The 19,213-nt window shown below is 37.9% G+C and overlaps 2 protein-coding genes across 3 annotated transcripts in view; one reads left to right on the top strand and one right to left on the bottom strand.

Moving 5' to 3' along the window:
• The first annotated feature begins 507 nt into the window (after positions 1 to 507).
• LOC126284179 (c-Myc-binding protein-like) lies at positions 508 to 11,386 on the top strand. 2 transcript variants are annotated; one of them, XM_049982918.1, is made up of 2 exons: positions 508 to 639; positions 10,756 to 11,386. In XM_049982918.1, the coding sequence occupies exon 2, from the start codon at positions 10,761 to 10,763 to the stop codon at positions 11,172 to 11,174; it is 414 nt and encodes a 137-aa protein (XP_049838875.1). In that variant the 5' UTR covers positions 508 to 639; positions 10,756 to 10,760; the 3' UTR covers positions 11,175 to 11,386. The 2 variants fall into 2 exon arrangements, with proteins under 2 accessions (XP_049838875.1, XP_049838874.1); XM_049982917.1 differs by lacking the exon at positions 508 to 639 and adding an exon at positions 4,500 to 4,572.
• Positions 11,387 to 14,963: 3,577 nt separating this feature from the next.
• Positions 14,964 to 19,213, bottom strand: part of LOC126284175 (uracil phosphoribosyltransferase homolog) — a 44,277-nt gene continuing 40,027 nt past the window's right edge. Inside the window, exon 6 of the mRNA XM_049982912.1 lies at positions 14,964 to 17,459. Within this exon, the coding sequence (XP_049838869.1) occupies positions 17,385 to 17,459 (75 nt within the window). The 3' untranslated portion in view covers positions 14,964 to 17,384. The remainder of the gene's footprint in view (positions 17,460 to 19,213) is intronic.

The following is a 19,213-nucleotide window of genomic DNA, read 5'->3' on the forward strand; positions in this document are numbered from 1 at the left end:
TCGAAGGAAATGGTTCGATCGTGCACGATACTATTTGGACGGCTTTTCTCGTTTGTCGTTGTTATTGACGAGCGCGCACGCACACTGGAACATTGCTGCTCACCTACGAATTATCTGCTTCATTCTGCAAAGTTTTGCGGCGTTCTGCGCTGCTCTGCGCCGCGCAGATTTGCAGTACCTTTTGTGGCCTTAAGTTATAAAATAATTTGCTTTGAATTTTACTTTATATAAATGGGTATTTTTACATGACGTTCGAAAAACTGTTGCAGTTAAGCTTCTAATTTTAAGAGACACGAGGTTTTTATTTTTGAGTAGAGGTTGTTGTCGAATTACTAATAGTAGGAAAATCTGAATGAAAAAATATTCAGATTGTAAATCAGTGTATCTAGTTTATGATGTATCAAAATTATACAAGATATTTAAGTTCTTTGGTATATAAATGAGAAACAGCAGTGCTTCTTAGCTGATGTATCAAAATTATACAAGATATTTAAGTTCTTTGGTGTATAAATGAGAAACAGCAGTGCTGCTTAGCCTAGTATTCCGTGAATTTACTATTGTTGTATTCTTAGGTATCCGTTTTTTCCTGTCTTTTTGGCATCAAGAGGAGGTTTACCGGAAGTTTCCATTTTAAGATCTGTAAGTAACACTCCTACGCTGCCACTTTTTTTCTTGTAGCATTCCATTATTAAACGAAAGGGGAAGTATATTACGAACTTTGTAGCATAATTCGCTACCTCAATGCCAAAGTACATTGCTCACAGTCCCTGTTACCTTAATTAACAAACAGAAATATAGAATGAGAATCATTATCACAACACGGTAAACATACAAAACGGCTTCAGAAGACTTTAATGGGAAAATCTGCCGTATCTACATCGACATCTACATCTGTACTCTGCAAACCACTGTGAAGTGCAGAGGATACGTTGCAATGTATCAGTTATTAGGACTCCTTCCCATTCAGTTCACTATGGAAGCGCGGCAAAATGATTGTTTAAAAGCTTCTGTGCGCGCTGTAAGTAACCTAATCCTGTTCTCCCGTAATCCCTAGGAGAGCGGTAGCAGGGTGTTGTGTATTCCTAGAGGGATCATTTAAAGCCGGTTCTTAAAACTTTGTAAGGAATCTTTCTCAGAATAGTTTGCGCCTCTCGTCAAGTGTCAGCCAGTTCAGTTCCCTCATTATCTCTGTGGCACTCTTCCGCGGGTCAAACAAATCTGTAAGCATTCGTGCTGCCCTTCAGTATCCCCTGTTAGTCCTACTTGGAACGAGTTTCACACACTTGAGCAATATTCTAGGATCTTTCACACGAGCGTGTTGTATGCAGACTCTCTTGTACAATGATTGTACATCCCCAGTATTCTGCCAATGAACCGCAGTCTGCCGTCTGCTTTACCCACGAATGGCCAATGTGATCGTTCCCCTTCATGACCCTGCAGTTACGCCCTGGTATTTATATGAGTTTATCGATTCTCCATGTGATATTCATAAAGATACTATGTTTTTTGTGTTTTGTGTGGTCCGCAGGTTTGCATTTCTGAACATTTAAAGCAAGTTGGCAGTATTTACACCAGTTTCAAGTTTTATCAAAATCTGAATTTTTGCAGCTTTTCTCCTACAGTAGGTCATTACAGATAACAGCATCAACTACAAAAAGACCGAGGTTACTGTAAATATTGTCCACTAGGGCACTAATATACAAATGTTCTCATAATAAGCCTAGATGTGGTACTGAGTCAACTGCTATTCGTAAATAGAGAAGTACTGCACTTGACTGTCTTGATCGTTGGTTTGAAGGATGTTACGAAAGAAAAGGGCGAGCTGGCTTTCACATTTTCGATGTTTTCGGAATCCTTGCTGCTTGGATGAGGCAATTTTATTCGACTTGCCTCGTTGCGTTTGAGTTAACTATATGTTCTAACGTTCTACATGTGAGGTTTGTGTCTTCGGAGTTCTGTCTTAGGAAAATCTTTGATACCATGCATTGTTTTGTGCTTCGGACGGAACAAAGACAAAATTTTCCTGTCGCAGTAACCATGGGCTGGACTCTGCATAATGACAGACTTGTGGCAGGTAACTTTATTACCTTGTAGTTTCTTTTTAGTACGTTTCCTTCTAGAGAAAAGGGTGATGCCCAGTGTCTTGTTGGTCTACGTGTTATTGTTTCATATTTCTTGCTGTGTCTCTTAGTGCTTTACGATTTTTTGTTATAAAGAAAAGCTGGTTCGAATGTAGTTGAACCATCCGAAATCTTGGTCATGGTGCAAAAATGATCTGTAGCGTAGCTCGAGGTCTTTTAGCTCAGATGAGGATTTGGGGATCTTGTGCGATTGTTGTCGTCGTCTTCCCTAGTAACATGGTGGAGAGAGTTGCTGTGCAAACATGTCTTGTCCCTCCATAATTATTATTTTTTCCTCCTACAACGTCTTATATTTGTTCTTTTAGCTTCTTTCCTGACTGTATCACAGACACCACAAGAGCTCCATGCCATGATACACACGTCGATTTCCATGTAAGAAATTTATCATTTACTTCCGTTCGTGGTATGTATCGACGTCTCCACTCGATCTATTAACTACAGATAGTTTCATTGTTGCGACAGGCCTACTCGTTTCGATAAAATGTTCGTTTGGTCGGAGTTTTGACTGGACATATATCCATATAGCCTTTTTGCGATACATGCTATGATTTCATTACGAAAAATATCTTGTTTCCATTTTATCCCGCACTGTATATTGCCGTCTCTGCTGCTGCTGCCCCTTTTTTTTTTTTTTTTTTTTTTTTTTTTTTTTTTTTTTTTTTTTTTTTTTTACAGCGATTATCCATGTATGACTTCCTTCAGATGATAGTGTTCAGCTTTCTTTCTTTCTTTTTAAGGGGTGTACTGCAGGTTTGAACTCGAACTATGTAGCTAAAGCTTTTTTGCAATAATTCTCCTTTGTATTTGTATGTTGCCGTTTTAACTTGAACTACATAAGGAATTTTATGGACTATAAGACGTAGGCTACTTCTTTTTTCGAAAAATTGACTCCAAAATTCGGGTGCGTCTTATACTCGAAATTACTGTAAAAATGACCTGTGAATCATTTAAAATTCCCAAAATGGCCATATATTCGATGCCGAGAGAAGTGTATCTCCATCTGGCAACACGGAATTCAACTGGCGACAGCAGTGCACCGATGCGTCGAACATGAGTTGCGGGGATTCACAAGCTTGCTAACACTGCCTCTCGCTTCCGCCCCGCCATCGCTGACAGTCTCGTCTGTGTGCGTCATCGTAGTCTGCAGTGCCAGTGAACTTGAACTGAAAGTGATTTGTATTGTCGGTAACAAACAGGAGCTTGTTTAGTAATAGAAAAAAATAAAAGGTGTTCATGTGAAGCGGGCTATAATTTGATAGTAACAGCGTATGCAGAAGAACATTGAAACAGAGCAGCTGAATGGCGTTTCGGCCCTATACCAACAGAAAAAATTCTTTCGCGATTGGCTGGTTAGTAAAGAAGAACTGAAAAAATGAATACTAAATGTGCAAATAGACGACTGAATGCCATATGACCAAACTAGAAGATGACGTACATGATGGATTCAAGGACACCGTCAAATGACTCGAATACACGCTCGTAAGCTAGCGCTACCGTGGAACTTAAACGATTTTAAGGGTGGAGTTGGTGGGTGCTAAAAGTTTATGAAGCTTAATGGACTTAGCATGCGAACCAAAACAAAAATATCTCAAAAAATGCCGCTAGAGTATGAAGAGAAAATATTATCTTTCCATCGCTTTATTATTCAGCATCGAAAGAAAACCAGTATGGAACGAAGCCAAATAGTGAATTTGGACAAACAAAACTCCACTGTAATTTGATGAACCAAGTAACATGAAACGTGCTAGAATTGTAACAATCAAAATACGTGGACACGAAAAAAATGCACTACAGTGTTGTCATTTCATGTTATTCTGACGGTAATAAACTTAATCCAATGATCATTTTCAAGCACAAAACAGTGCCAAAACCTTCTGAAACACCACCAGATGTTGTTCTTCACGTACATGACAAAGGTTGGATGGGCGAGGCTGATATGAAATTATGATTAACAGAGTGTGGGAGAGAAGGAAAGGTGTTCTATTGAAGAAGAGTTCTCTTCTTGTGCTAGATCTGTTTAGTAGTCATTTGAAAAAGTCTGTGCTTTGTATTTCCATGTCTCAGTTTGACAGGGAGATACAAAGCTTGCTGCTATTCCGGGAGGACACGCAACGTCTTGATTTATCGATAAATAAACCATCTAAAGAGTATATGAGAGAGGAATGAAACAAATGGATGATGGATGAATCGCAACACGAGTTCACGACGAAGGGAGCTTTAAAACGACATACAATCAGACAAGTGTGTCACTGGATAAAACAGTCGTGGTCTAGGGTGGGAAAAGACATTATTGTTGAATCCTTTAAGAAATGCGGTATAAGCAACGCTCTCGATGGCAGTGAAGAGCATCTTAATATATGAAGAGGACTGATGATGAAGAGGAAGAAGAAGAAAAAGAACGTTCAGGTGACGATTTCCAGGGATTTTAAAGGTCAGTTCGGTTTTACAAACTAAGAATTGTTTATCAGTCGGGCTTTGCAGTCTAATAATAAACATGTAATTTTTTAAAGACTTGCTAAAAAATTAAGCTAAGTCTTATATTGTCCGTCGCGTCTTATAGTCCGTAAAATAGGGTTGTTCAAGTTTGGCTTGTGGTACATAATATTTTTCCTAATCAAAACTGCCGGTTTCATTTATTTTACGTAATTTGTATTTATTTGTCATTCATTATAGGACTCTTCTCAATTGAGAATCCTAAATTCCTGTGGGGCTGTCGACAAATGCTTCGTATAACGTGACAATGGGTGATGCGGTATTTATATAAGTTAAACTTCCTTTCTTTGAAGAATCGAACGCCTAAGTAAAAACAGCTTCAAACGTCTGATTACTTTACAAATGAGATAATGTAGGTAATATTTGCCTTTAAACACCTGAACGACAAAAATTTTAGGAGAGGTTTGAAATTATGATTTGAGTTTGTTGGAAGTCGCTAAGTGCTCTCATATTATTGTGAAACTGGATAATTTGCGCTCCATATTAAGGAAAAGCCATTTTTTTACGCATCTAAATATTTATGAGGTCGCATCTCCTGGTTTGTGTGTCGAGCAGTGATACAATGGGGCACGTTTATTGAGTGGCGTATGTAGATACTAGCTGCAAAGTGTTGCGAATAAAGAAAGTACTAAAGGAGTAATAAATTAAAACATCAAGCCTGATGTTCAAGTCCTACTGCGCGCCATCTCAACCGAACACTAGCTTTTCAAGCATTTAAATGTTACGACTTCATTTCTCCTGAACTACGTGTCGTACAATGATATAATTTTGCAGATACATTTGGTGTTATATGTGGATACTATCTGCAATCTGTGTTGTGCATATACTTAAGAGTAAACAAGTAATAAATTAAAACGTCGTGCATGAACAGAGGAAAATGTAGCAAGCATTATTTTTTTTTTCTTTTCATCGCCGGCCGGTGTGACCAAACGGTTCTAGGCGCTTCAGTCTGGAACCGCGCGACCGCTACGGTCGCAGGTTCGAGTCCTGCCTCGGGCATGAATGTGTGTGATGTCCTTAAGTTAGTTAGGTTTAAGTAGTTCTAAGTTCTAGGGGACTGATGACCTCATATGTTAAGTCCCATAGTGCTCAGAGACAGTTGAACCATTTTTTTCTTTTCATAGTGCTCAGAGCCATTTGAACAATTTTTTCTTTTCATAATGCTCAGAGCCTCTTGAACCATTTTTTCTTTTCATCATTTTGTAGGGGGTGTCAGCGAGGAAAAAAATCTAACAGGTTTGAAATTGTGTGTGAATTTTGATGGAAGTCCCTGAGGCTGTTATTCTTAAATACTGAATGAATAAAGTCAGTGCAATTGCGCTCCGTTATGTTCGTTGCCACAAGACAAAAGCACAGTTTCTAACTGTAATATTTGATATACTGTGTTAAAATTTTAACATGAGATTATTCCTCTTTGTCAGTAGACAGTGACAGCAATTTAAATTTTAAATTTGATTAATAATCACGCGACATACTGAAAATCAAATTTTTGTTTACCCTGGAGGCCTTTAGATAGGCAGCCTGCTAGACATCATTTCCTTGTGGAGATGGTTTTTAACCTGCAGCCAAAGCATTCTGCATGACCGATTCTGCATGACTGCTGGAAGCGAGGTGAAAAGGTGCGGCAAGAAAGTGTTAAGTCAGAGTTATCAGTTTGGAGTCATAGTTATCAGAAATCAGGTGCTTTCAAGGGCAAAGATATTTTTCCAAGGCCGTGGTAGTAGCAGAACTAGTGTTCTGAGAAACGCAAAACACAAAAAGTAAGCGAGAGAAAGAATCAAAGCTGGCCAGCAAAATCCAAGTGGATACAGATTCACAGCATCAGGCCAGTGAGCCAACTACTGAGGAGTTGCAGCTTGATGAACTTGACAAGCAGAATAGTGGGAGACCAGGTCCATGTTGTTGTTGTTAATACTTGGCAAAATATGTTATATATTTGGCAAAATATGTGTTATCATGCCAGACATTTCATCCAGGACAAGCCCCAGTGTGCAGGAGGTGTAGCACTTGTGGCCGTAAAGAGGAAGGAATCAGGATGTGGCAGCGGTCCTCACCCAAGCCCTTGATTTTGATGTAGTTGATCTCGTGGTGGCCAGTATGGACAAAAATCAGGCCTGGGAGGCATGTTATAGCTGCCTGTGTTGTATAAACTGAGCAACACTACATGATATCAAACTCTTCCGATTGCAGCCATAGATGTTAAGGGAAAGGATGAAACAGACAAATACATACTGGAGTCAGCCTGGAAACACACAATTTAAGTTGGTCAGACAATGGGTCTGGTCTTGTGCGGATCTGGGACAACATATCCATGTTTATGTGTAATGCTGCTGCTTGATAACAGAGAGATTAATGAAAATTAGACAAGTACAGCACCGAGTGCTGATAAGCAATGCGTAAGGTCAACTATGGTGAGCAGAGGGCAATTATTTGGGGAAGGTGAAGTGTCTGCCTGTTAACGAATAATTTAAATTTCTGAACTGGGTAAATGATAGTGAGGACCTCTCTCTCTCTGTCTGAGAATAGCGGAGAATTGGCCAAGTCTTAGAAGCACATGTAAAAGGATGCTCAGTGCTATATGATATTTATGGTACAGGACTGTGCCACTATTGTGGGGGAATGTGTCAGTTGCTGTCAGAGGTTGACCAGAGGAGTATGTTGTCAAACACAACATCCACTCATGGCAATCTTTTAAAACCTAGGAAGATTGTTGACAGCAAGGTGACCATTTGCAATATTTGCCTTGGTGTCATATCTGGTTCATTGGGTAAGAGGATTCTGTGATAGGTTTGCAATGAATTGGACATAATAATCGATCTTAACTAGAAATACTTGTAAACCTATTATAACAAGGAGTGGGGGCAGGAAGGGGGGGGGGGGCATTACACTTTATCGGTCACAACAACATAATTCCTCATTGGTTCCAGTCTATCTGCTGAGAGTTTAAATCCTAAATATGTAAGGAAGACTGCATAAGGGAACACTTGTACAGGTTGCAATTAAGTTCTTTTACTGTCAGTGTTTGGCAAAAAAGCTCGAGGTTGTAAAATGATCATCCAAAGTTTACTCTGTGACAAAAATATCATCATGAAGCATGTCACAGTTGGGAATATTTCATAGTAATTGACCCATAAAGTGCTGAAATATGACAGGGGGCTAAGAAGTTCCAAAAGGTAAGTGATTACAGTATAATGATAAAGGTTGTATGACATTTTAGCATTAGGTAAGCTTGTGATACTGCATCTAGTAAGATTTGACAGTATGTATCTGTGAGGTTAACTGACGTAAATTTGTAGATAGTTCATTTGGGGTTGCTGGAGGATGAATCTCCACTCCAGCTTGTGCTTTTATTGTAAGTCTAAAATCAGAAAAAAGTATCAAGAAGCCACTGAGTTTACATGCTGTTACCAGGGGAGTTGCCCATTGGCTATGGTGAATAGGCATTTCATCAGAGAGTCAGGCAATTTTTTAAGGAGGTGCAAGGCCCTTTGGATTGCATGGCATGCAATGTTTCATGAAACGTAAATTCAAAACCATTAGGACTATACAAAAAACACTGTCCACTTTGGGCTAAGCTACTGCCAGAAAATTTACTAGACAAGAGACTTCTTGTAAGTGAAACTGGAAACATTCCTGGCGTAGGTACATGATAATGTCCATTGGCCAAAAGTTTTGTCTTAGCGACCAGCAAAGACATCAACACTAAACTTAGGTAACTTACATTGGTTTAGCAAGACATAGAAGCACCCATCTCAGAATGACCTCACAGGGTATTTGCCAACAAATGCATCAACATACATTTTCTGTGCTGTGTTCTGAGAAGTGTACATTTCCACAGACAAATCACTCATATGGTCCACTTCCACAGGTTGGGGCATATCAGCAGTGGAACTGCTACAACAAACATCTTTCATGAATCACTTTTTGCTACACTCGTACCATGTTGCAAGCCAATGGGGACACGTGCTGTGTGTGTGAGGAAGGAAACAATATTTACAGCGGGGTAATGGGTCTGCTGCTGACATTGTTTGTTGCAACTGGTATAGTTGTTTATAGAGAAACCGTACCACAGAGCAGCTGAAAGCCCTGATGGAGGTAGCGTCATATCGTGATCCCACACAATATGGGCTGCGTGGTGTAGTGTTTCGAGAATTTCTGAATAAATTGTAGAACCACTCAGCCTTCTACCATCTCGAACACATGATATTTTAGATGTAAACGTGGGATGGTAGAATCCTACCTACTGCATGTCACATGTTTGTGTGTGCAGGTTTGAAATTCAGTTGTGAGAAGAATGTAGACATGGCGGTCAAACGGCAACGACAAGTACTTGTTGGGTGATCCATGAAAGTTTTAATGAAAGTGTACAGAAGAACCATGGAGCTTCTATGTTATTCTGGGCTAATAGTGACAGTGACCATTGTTCTAACAATGAGAAAAGTTTAGAAGGTACCCTTGAGAAAAACTTTTGTTTTAGCCTTGTTGAAGGGAAGATGTGTATCCTGATTCATGTTGAGAATGGACAGGGCGTTTAAGTCACCATTCTCTTATTGTAAATTAGTTTGTTTCTGACGTTTGGAGACACCAGTATGTATTTATGTGAAGAGTGGGATTTGTAAAATATCTGCAGTTCAAATATTCGTTGTTAGTTGAAGCAAATGAAACTTTGTATGGCTACTTATTTTTATAAGTAGAAAGAGTCTTGAGAGATTCCTATACCTAGCAGCATATGTCAGAGAAGAACCAAACTAATTTACATACAAGAGAACGGTGGCCTAAACACCCTGTCCATTCTCAGCATGAGTCAGGATACACGTCTCCCCTTCAACAAGACTAAGACACAAGTTTTTCTCAAGAGTACCTTCTCAACTGTTCTTTTTCACTAACAATAGTCACTGACACTATTAGCACAGAATAACATAGAAGCTCCATGATTCCCTTGTATGTACTTTCACTGAAACTTCCATGGATCGCCTGACAGGTACTTGTCGGTGCCATTCAACCACCACGTCTACATACTGAATTTAAACCTGCACACACAAACATGTGACGCGCGGCACAAGTGGGAACTAGCACTACATGTCCTTGGCTCTCACCACCAACCAGGCCTTAATTTACATGAATTACTTCTGTCTCACCATTTATTCAGCGCAACTACTCTTTGCTTCACTCCATTTGGGTTTTCCGCATCTTTCATTGCCTTACCCGTCTACTTTTCACCATCCCCCTCCCACTTCAGTTACATACAATGCACGCTTTTCACTCTTATTAACTCACGTGTGATGTTTATTCAGTAATATCTGTCTGCACCTTACCCCGTCTTCCACCTTTAAGCTCTCAGGTTTTCAAATCTCGTCCGATGCACTCCCCAACAATCAGTCTTTCCTTCTCATCCTGTATGGTAAGTCTTGAACTGTGGTTGTGGGTGACTTCCACAAAATCTACCCCTTTTCCTAGACCTCTCCAGTCCTTTTCCTTCCCCTTCGACCCTTCTTCCTGAAGAAGTAGCCACTGGCTCCAAAAGCTTGCCAGTTACAACTGTCTTTTATGTTTGTGTTCTGATGCTGTTTGGTGAGTAGGTTTTTTTATCAGTCCAGTCCAGTTAAATAATTTTGTCAATAATTAATTGTTTTCATTTTTTTAAAAATTATAACAATTGTGATCTGACCAGCCTTTGGATATTGACAGGTTACACTTAGTAATGATGTTACAGCAATTTTTTGGTTCTCTCTAAGGTTTTAATACCTCTGTATTAAATTATATTATTTTAAAAATTGTTAATAGGTTTTTACATAAACTGAAACACAACTTTTGTGTTTGTTTCCATATACATGGGACTGGTTGTTAGTCAACCATCACCAGTAATCATCTAGTTTGTCATTACATTATAGTGTGATCAAGACCACTAAATTTATAATACAGATAGTTCTCTCTCCTCCAACTGACATGTCAGGTCTTATAAATTTAAGCTGTTGTAAATTATTGGTACATTTTACATCTCTATTGTAAACTCTATAAAAAGTTTTCCTACATAATACACCCTTATTTCTGTACTACTCCTAATAACCAAAATGCTGAAGTTAAAATAACTTGGTAATGTTTTTTCTTTGCAGTTTTCTAGAAATAATGTCGGACTACAGGCCGATAGATGCAAAGCGTGAAGAATTCCGAAAGTATTTGGAGGGTGCTGGCGTGTTGGATGCGCTGACCAAGGTATTCATCTCATTGTATGAGGCCCCTGAGAAGCCAACGGACCCGCTAGAGTTTGTCCGTTGCAATATTGGTGATAATGTACCAGATATGGCAGAATATGAAGCAGTACAAGCGGAGCTGGCACGTAACAGTGATGCAATCGAGAAATTGCGGGCTGAGAATGAAGCTCTACGTGCACGCATTGCTGAGTTGGAGCCGGTGACAGAGGGTGGTGAAGAAGGAGCAGCACCAGAGGAAGGTGCTGAGCAAACGGAAGGAGGAGAGGAGCCACCTGCAGAGGGAGAGGGAGAGGAACCACCACCACCTGAGGAACAACCTGCGGAGTAGTGTCGTGTGTGGCCAAGCCAGCACCTTGACGAGGTCTCACTGCTTGGGAGGCGGTTCAACATGTCGGGTTTGTACCGCATATATGACTGCATACAAAGAAGTAATAAATGGTTGTTATAGAAAAATACCAGTTTATTTAATAAGCTTAAAACTATGATTCAATCCCAGAAAAAAGAAACAAGACATTATGGAGGAGCAGCAAGTGATGATGTGAATGAACTGTCAAACTCTCAGAGCAATAAAATCAAATGATTATTTTTCTATTTTTTCTGTGTAGCAGGAGTTCTACTGCAACAGATCTTGTAATGCCACTTTCCCAATCTGTTCTCTCTTCTGGTTAGGTCATCCAACTGATTCTGTCATTAATATTCAAATGATACACAATTAATGCACTGATGTCAAAGAAACTGTTAAGCAGGCCAACATCAGCATAGAGCAAATTCTAAGTCTTGTCATGGTGCCTGACAGTGATGAACAGCAAGGTCCACAGTGTTGACTACTGATGCTGCCCAACTGTCAGTGTGGAAACACGTCACACAAATCAACAGGAACAGCTTTCGATTTACCTATACAGCATTATAACCCAGTGGAAGAGACATTTACGTTTAAATTAGTTACCGAGTGTGTTTCAAATTAGTTTTTGTGGAACATGATCTAATGATGCACAATTACGTATAGCTTTTTCTTGGCTTTGAATAGCCTGTAAAGATGGCACAGATCCGTATGTGTTATAAAATCATACTAGTTGGTCATGAATTGAATGATGCTGTGGCTGTGATAATTTAGGATTCTCAGGAGACTAATTGAGCAATAGTTTGCATGTGTTGTTGGGCCCCTAGCACAGAGGTATCAAAAGTATTTCTCCTGTAAACATAGACATAGTGGTTTCTTTCTTTTCTACGAGTTTCAGTTCCTTTGCATGATTTATGGCACCATACATAAGTAGTCTCTCCCCTGTGGTGGTGTCCATGAGATGATAAGGGAATCAGTAGTCACAAGTTTTTCATTCATCCAGTGGGACACCAGAGTTCACAACACTGACATTGCCATCGAGCAGTGACAACACTTGGTAGTCAGATGGTGAGCTGTACAAAATATGTCTTTTGAGCTCCATCTATCACACACAGTTTCACTTTTTCAAACCAAGAGTATTGTGTTCAGATGTTTGGCAATCAAAAAAAAAAAAAAAAAAACTTTCAGGTAGATAAATCCAGCTATGGTATGCACTGGTAACACGGGTGAGTTGGACATTAAAGACTGCAATTTATTCTAGTGAACTACTTGATAAAGTTTTTACTTCTACAGTGCTCACATTTGCATGTTTTTCCTATGATTGAAGTTGCCAGTGGAAATAAGTACTAATGCTCAATTTAGTGAAAACTGGCTTGCTCACATGGTCTGTTATGACTTCAGCTGCACTACATGCTGTCAGAAAGTAGTTCTATGTGAAGTATAGGAAGGGCTTGTTACTGTATACATTGGTTTGCCTTGCCATATTTATGTTCTTACATTTGAATGAAATCTTGCCACACCACAGTATCAATATGGCAGCGATGTCAAAATATTGTTATCAAGTAGGGAGATGGATGCTTCGTGAGGATGTCAATGGTGACAGTGGTCCACATCCTGATTATGCCCAAGGGAATACGTCTGATGTTAAAGATACTGCAAATATGACTTGACATACTACCACCAGTCTAACCTCAAAAGTTTTAGACACAGACTTATTACATTTTGAGGAATTCTTTAATGTCAGAAAAATATAAACGCATGGTGATACACATCAATAAATGCCTGTGAAGTTGTTGCAGTAACTGTTTTGATTTATGTTGCAACAATAGAAAATGCAGCTGAGTGCGGCGAAAATCTATTTATTTTTTTGTTGTATGATGATAGGAGAAAATACTTAACAACTATTCTCAACAAATCTATACATTCTTATATAGATCACTATCCTGATTTTGTAATGGATGCACATAGCTGTAGGCTCAGGTCTGAAATCAATTCAGAAGTTTTTGCAGACTAGTTGTGAAGGTTGTCCGCTGTCCCTTTAAAGGTTCTAAGGAAACATTCAAATGCAATATGATGTACTGTTCACTGCTGTCACATCCATGTGGAGATTCTATCTCTATTGGTGTAGCAATGCTCCACGTCCGTCCTGGTCAGTTCTGATATGATTCAATATGTAGTTGTGTCGTCAGATGAAAACTGCTCGTCACTCCCTGGGAATTTTAATTAATTGGTGGTGCTTCAATTAAGTTTGATGCTGCCATTGGTTGACCTATGCATCTTGCATGCTAGCACGACTACCTTGCAGGCTGGTGCTGTGCACAAAGATGATTTTTTTCCTTATCTAAGTAGGCAGGGTTCTGGTAAATTTAGGAGTGAAATGGCAATTCTGGGTTGTTTTTATACAGCGTTGTGAAGCTAATGCCTGCAAATATAACTGCTTCTGAATGAGATCATGTGGTGCAAAGCAACTGACTGAAGATGGTTCTGTGCCAACCTTTAAAGTTCAGAGGCGATAACTGACTGGAGTACTCTACTGACCGAACTATCTAAATATGATACAGGGCCCACCCTCACAGCCTTACTTCTGCCCAAACTTCAGAGCAACTGTGAATTTCTAAATCTGATCAGTCAGAAACAGTGCTTATGCCACGTATTTCATTACCTTCAGTGTCCTGCCTTTTGATTTTAGAAGACTGCAGTTTCCCATCAAAGTGTATTTTGCAGGGACAAACACTCAAATCCACAGGATTTGATCTGAGACTAGAAAAAACAGAAAGTTATACAAATCATCTTTATGTGTTAAGATCACAGTGCAGCTTACCGTAATTGTTTTGGTGTCACTCTGCAAAATAATGACCATTGTCAACAGAAGTGTTGTAAAAATGGAAAGTGATATTTACCCACACATACTTATCATTTATCTGTCACCATCATTATCAAAGCATCTGATGACCTATGTAAGTAACTTACCGATACAGCTAAACTCATTTCTAAACACTTACACAAATTTGCCGCTATCTTCACTTGGTCGCAACTAATCTTCGGTCAACAGTAAAATAATGGTGCTGTTAGCTGTGATATCCCAAAGGATAGGTTCAGCTACCTAGTTAGGAAGGATTTCTTTCTTTGTGCATATAGGCACTTTTTATATGAAAACTTCTGTAAGTATACATTTTGGATGTAAGGGAATAATGAATGGATATGAACAGTGTTGGAGATGCCAATGAACGAGAAGATGAAGCCCAATACTTGCATACAGTTTTCTACTCTCCAAAGCACCAAAGCAAGCAAATAAGCTTAACGTCTCTTAACACATACAGATTATCACCATCAATAGCATCATATGCTTCGACTATATGGGCCACTACCAAGATACTTGCAATTTAATCCAGGACACTGGCGTAAAATCTAGAGATGATTTTGAACTTAGATTTTCCTCATACAAATTCCATATGAATCTGTTGATTCATGATACACCAGCTAGTATAACTTGCGCAGCTAATTCCCATACTTTGTGAAATAAATCCACCATAATTGGGTAATGGTATCAAGTTGTAGCTGTAGGTGAATGTGTTGACTGGGTGAATGTGTTACCAGAGTAATGGTTTGTGCATGCGTTTCTTTAAATTCTGTAGTGAATTGAAAGTATTCAGCTAGTATTCATTATTCTTCAGTTCTTTTAAAGAGAGGAGGGGCACATAATAAGAGTACTTAAAATTATTAGAATAGTATTTTGGGAGGGAAATAGGGATGTGAAAATAAATGGCATTACAACCAATTAACAAACATTGTATAACTTTATTACACAATACAGGTACAAACATTTAGCAACATGACAAGTATTTATGAAGTTTCAAATGTGTAAGAATAAAGAAAAATTTTAAATGTGTTTACTTTCACATAAGTGTACCTTTAAACCACTGTCTCAATAGACATATACATCTGAACTCTCAAAAGAAGTATGACTATCAAGTTATCACATATTCGAAGAGAATCACACCATCAGAACAGTTAAAGATCAGATACATAAGTGAAATTCATATGCTGAAACAAGTAGTCACCTTCAACTCATGAAAATATCCCACAACACTATGACATAAATGCATTACAATGGAAGGCTCTGAAATTTCAAACTGTGATTTTAACATTAATAATCAACTGCTTCAGGAACAATGGCTATCAAACATAATTTATCACATGTTGAACTAGAATTACATATAAGTACAATTAATAAAGTAAAGAAATTCTAGTCATCTGCAAATTAAGATAATTCTAAAAAACTGTGTACATGTAACAATGGCGATATCAGAATTTCAAAAGCAAATTTAACATTAAGAATTAGCTCTTTCAGGAACAAAATTAACCAATAAATACTAAGTTAGAATTAAAACTGAATATGCCTGTACAATGATTTTTACACAAAAAGAGGCAAAATAGGAAGTAAAATTTTTGGACACACGACTAGTATTTAAACTGAATCAAGAGATTCATATTTCCATAATCATCGCAGAGTTCTTATACCAAAAGACATTTCACTATAATTTAGCAGTCCACTAGTAAATTGCAGTTAACAACATCAGTACCCTGCAGTAATTACTACACATCCTGACACTGACAAAATCTGCCTGACTAGTTTTAATTTCTTCATGTAAAAGATCACCACAACTATGAATTTCTGTTTAATTCTTACTAAGTTACTAGAATACCATTAGCAACAGCAGGTACAAACTTAAGTTATCACAACTCAGTTTCAACTAATGCTTCTCATTATAAAATGTTTGTTATATTTAAACTGGTTCACCGGTATAAGGGACATATAGCCCTTCTGATCTCATCAGCCACCTAGTTTTAAGCAGAATTGTAATATACGAAATTCGATAAATACAGAAGTGATATAAATTAGTAACATACTAAAGGGCAACTGGAAAAAAATCACTTGGCATTATATGCATGTTATTGGGAGCAAGCCCTAGCCTTGCTCTGAATTAGGAACATGCTCATTTAGCAGCACAATATTTACTCTTTCATCACACAGAGTATCATCACAGGTGAACATATTAAGTACCATTTGGAATTCCTGAACCAGACAGACATTAAACACCAAACCTTTGGATTGATAGCCTGACACTTAACATGACACATAAAAAGCCACAATGTACATCAATAAAGATTATTAAAGACTTGGACAACTAGCCAAAAGGAATACCCATATTACATTCACAATAATAAGTATAAACATCAGCTGATAAAATCTAAAAATGCAGTTATAAATTAACGTACGTGTCTATTCTAAATAGTAGTGATAATGTACTAGTACACATGTAACATCTTTCTCTTGAGAAAACAATGATGACAAAAAAATTGAAACACTTGCTTAACTTGCTGACTGCCACAAGGCTGCCGGCAGCAAAAGCAAAGCCACACGCATGACACTGTGGCCTGGTGGTGAAACATTCACAACTATGCATGCTGCAGCCGTTGTGTCAACTAATGCATGCTGCAGCCGTTGTGTTGAAAACTTATAGTTTCATTCAATACTTGATTTTCTTGTTTCAAGTTTTGATGAAACTATTCATCTCATGTCTCCACTGGTGTGATTTCAGCTCAATTTTGAATGGAGACTGGTAATGAAAAAAGCAACAAATATAAAAACATAGAACCTTAGGTTTGCTTTTCACTGTATCTTGGTAGCTTCTTCTACTGCTAATAAGCATGTGTACTAACTAAGAACAGATTTAAGCTCATGTTTTGACATTAAAAATATGTTTAACATAATAGTTAATTACTGTGTTATGTAAGTATACAATCAATACTGGAAAAATGTGGTGCAGGGCACACACATCTAATAAGTACCATTAATTTGGAGAGACAGGTCTAAAAACAGAAAATTAACACTCTATGGAAATACTAAATAAAAAACGATTCATTATTCTTTGGAAACTTACACACTGTAAAAATATGTTGTGCTATTTTCATAGGAAACTAAAACAACTGACTCACCAGTAATCAACCTTACTAAATTTACAGGAAAATCACTTTCTCGAATAAATTGTATCGTTAAAGAACACAATACTATTTGAAAAATTCATTCAAGAATACTTCGCAGTATTCTCCCAGAAGACAATGTTTAAGATGACATGTATCGCCGAATTTTCGCTTTCATTACAGCACTTCTAATTTGAGGATATCTGTGATTTTTCAATCAGTGCCAAAGTATTTTTGACCAAAATGGTTTGGAGCCACAGCATGTATTTCTGATGTTAATATCTTCATCTGTAACAATAGAAACAATAAGTGCTGTTTTATGCAAAACAAAAGGTTCTAAATCCATGTACTATGATTTTTGTAAAACAATGAAATAAAAGCAAAGCACCAGCTCAATCATCACCATTCGGTAACCTTTCCAATAATCAAAAACACATTGCCAAAATGGAATGTACTTGGCATAAGATAGTACCTTCCACTACAAAGAATATAAATTTTTCAGAACCACCGACTGATTGTCATCTGCTGCAATTCCAATTCAGTTATTGTGAATGATTTTTACTGTGTGCAAAGATTTTGGGATTCAAAGCATTTAAAATTTTTTGAACGGATAAGAATGTTCATACTATTCCAAAGATCATTAAATATATTCCAGTTTTTGAATTTAAAAAATTAGAAAAAAAATAATTCTAACATCGTACTCCCTTTAGCTAACCATTCTTTTAGTGTCAACTTCACTAATGCCTGTAACATTCACCTACGGTACAAAAGTAATGCAAGTTATCTATGTCTCACATAAGCATGTTATAAAATTCTGGATATCAATAAAATGTAATCTAAGGACCAATTTATTTCAGGAATGGTATAATGAATTTTTAAAACAGCCATTCAGATTTTTTTTCAAATTTTTAAATTTATTTTAAAGTGTAGGAACATCCCCACCCAAAACTCCATATTCCTACTCAGATCCTGCTACTGTGACAGTTATTACATCACAGTCTCCATACTGATTAATAGGATCACTGTTCAAGCTGACAGGTTGTATCGTATTCTTCAGTATATCCCGCAGGAAAAAGTGAAAATGCACGCCTTAATTTAAGGTTGGCGGAATTAGTTAATGAGGATGTAGTAGGTGCGGGAGTTGGGCAGTATGTGTTGTCGTGGTCAGATGGACTACGCCTTTCATAGGATAAATTGTGACAACAGGCTTACCTACTTTAAAAATAACTCAACCAGTTTAGAAATTTCTTTAATGTGTAGAAGAAAGATACAATTTATCACTCTGGGATGCACAAACACCACAGAAAGTTGCTCAGAATTATCTACTCTTAAAAAATCGACAGCCTATTAAAAATACACAAGCTTGCAACTGAATTAGTCTTTGAACAGTATGGTGGTATGCATTACAGAACACTGATGTAGACGCAACAAGATATAGTATATACTGCTATCACCATATGAATGTGCAACTTGCTACCGTAGAACTACATTACAGGGTGGGGTGCTCCTGTTTTTATATCAGAGGTGGCACACAGTTTAGAGCTAGAGAAGGTCTGATTACAATTAGCGTAGGTAAGCATTTTGAATTGGCAACAACTAAATTAACATCCATGAGGAATTGATCATTCTGTTTGTACCACTCACGTAGTGGTAATGTGGACATTTTCTTCACCAGCCCCAAAACTAACATAACAATTTGTGAACAGACTTTGACGATGAAACTGATGATAATTTCATAAGCATTTTGAATACATTTGGTGTGGCACAAATGGTAAATTCTGCAACTAGGTGTGGAATTGTGAAGAACCCACTCACAAACCTGCTAGGGAAAGCACTACAATGGAAGTTGAAGACAGTTGAAATGAAAAGATGAAATATATTTTAACAAAAAATATGTTACAGACCCTAAAAATTTTTACAGAAAACCTGTATACCACAAAAATTGTGGTGATGAGATGAGCCCATTGAACTACACATTTTGCATATGATATCCCCTCATCTCCTGGCACGTTGAGAGGTAGTCAGAGCCCCTTGGAGGATGT

The sequence above is a fragment of the Schistocerca gregaria genome, chromosome 8 (assembly GCF_023897955.1).
Source record: "Schistocerca gregaria isolate iqSchGreg1 chromosome 8, iqSchGreg1.2, whole genome shotgun sequence".
In the NCBI taxonomy this organism is placed as follows: domain Eukaryota; kingdom Metazoa; phylum Arthropoda; class Insecta; order Orthoptera; family Acrididae; genus Schistocerca; species Schistocerca gregaria.

Coding starts and splice junctions, on each gene's coding strand:
- LOC126284179 (XM_049982917.1), top strand. CDS start 4,512: ATGATGAAGAGGAAGAAGAAGAAAAAGAACGTTCAGGTGACGATTTCC. Junction 4,573..10,755: donor GATTTCCAGGGATTTTAAAG/GTCAGTTCGGTT, acceptor GCAGTTTTCTAG/AAATAATGTCGGACTACAGG.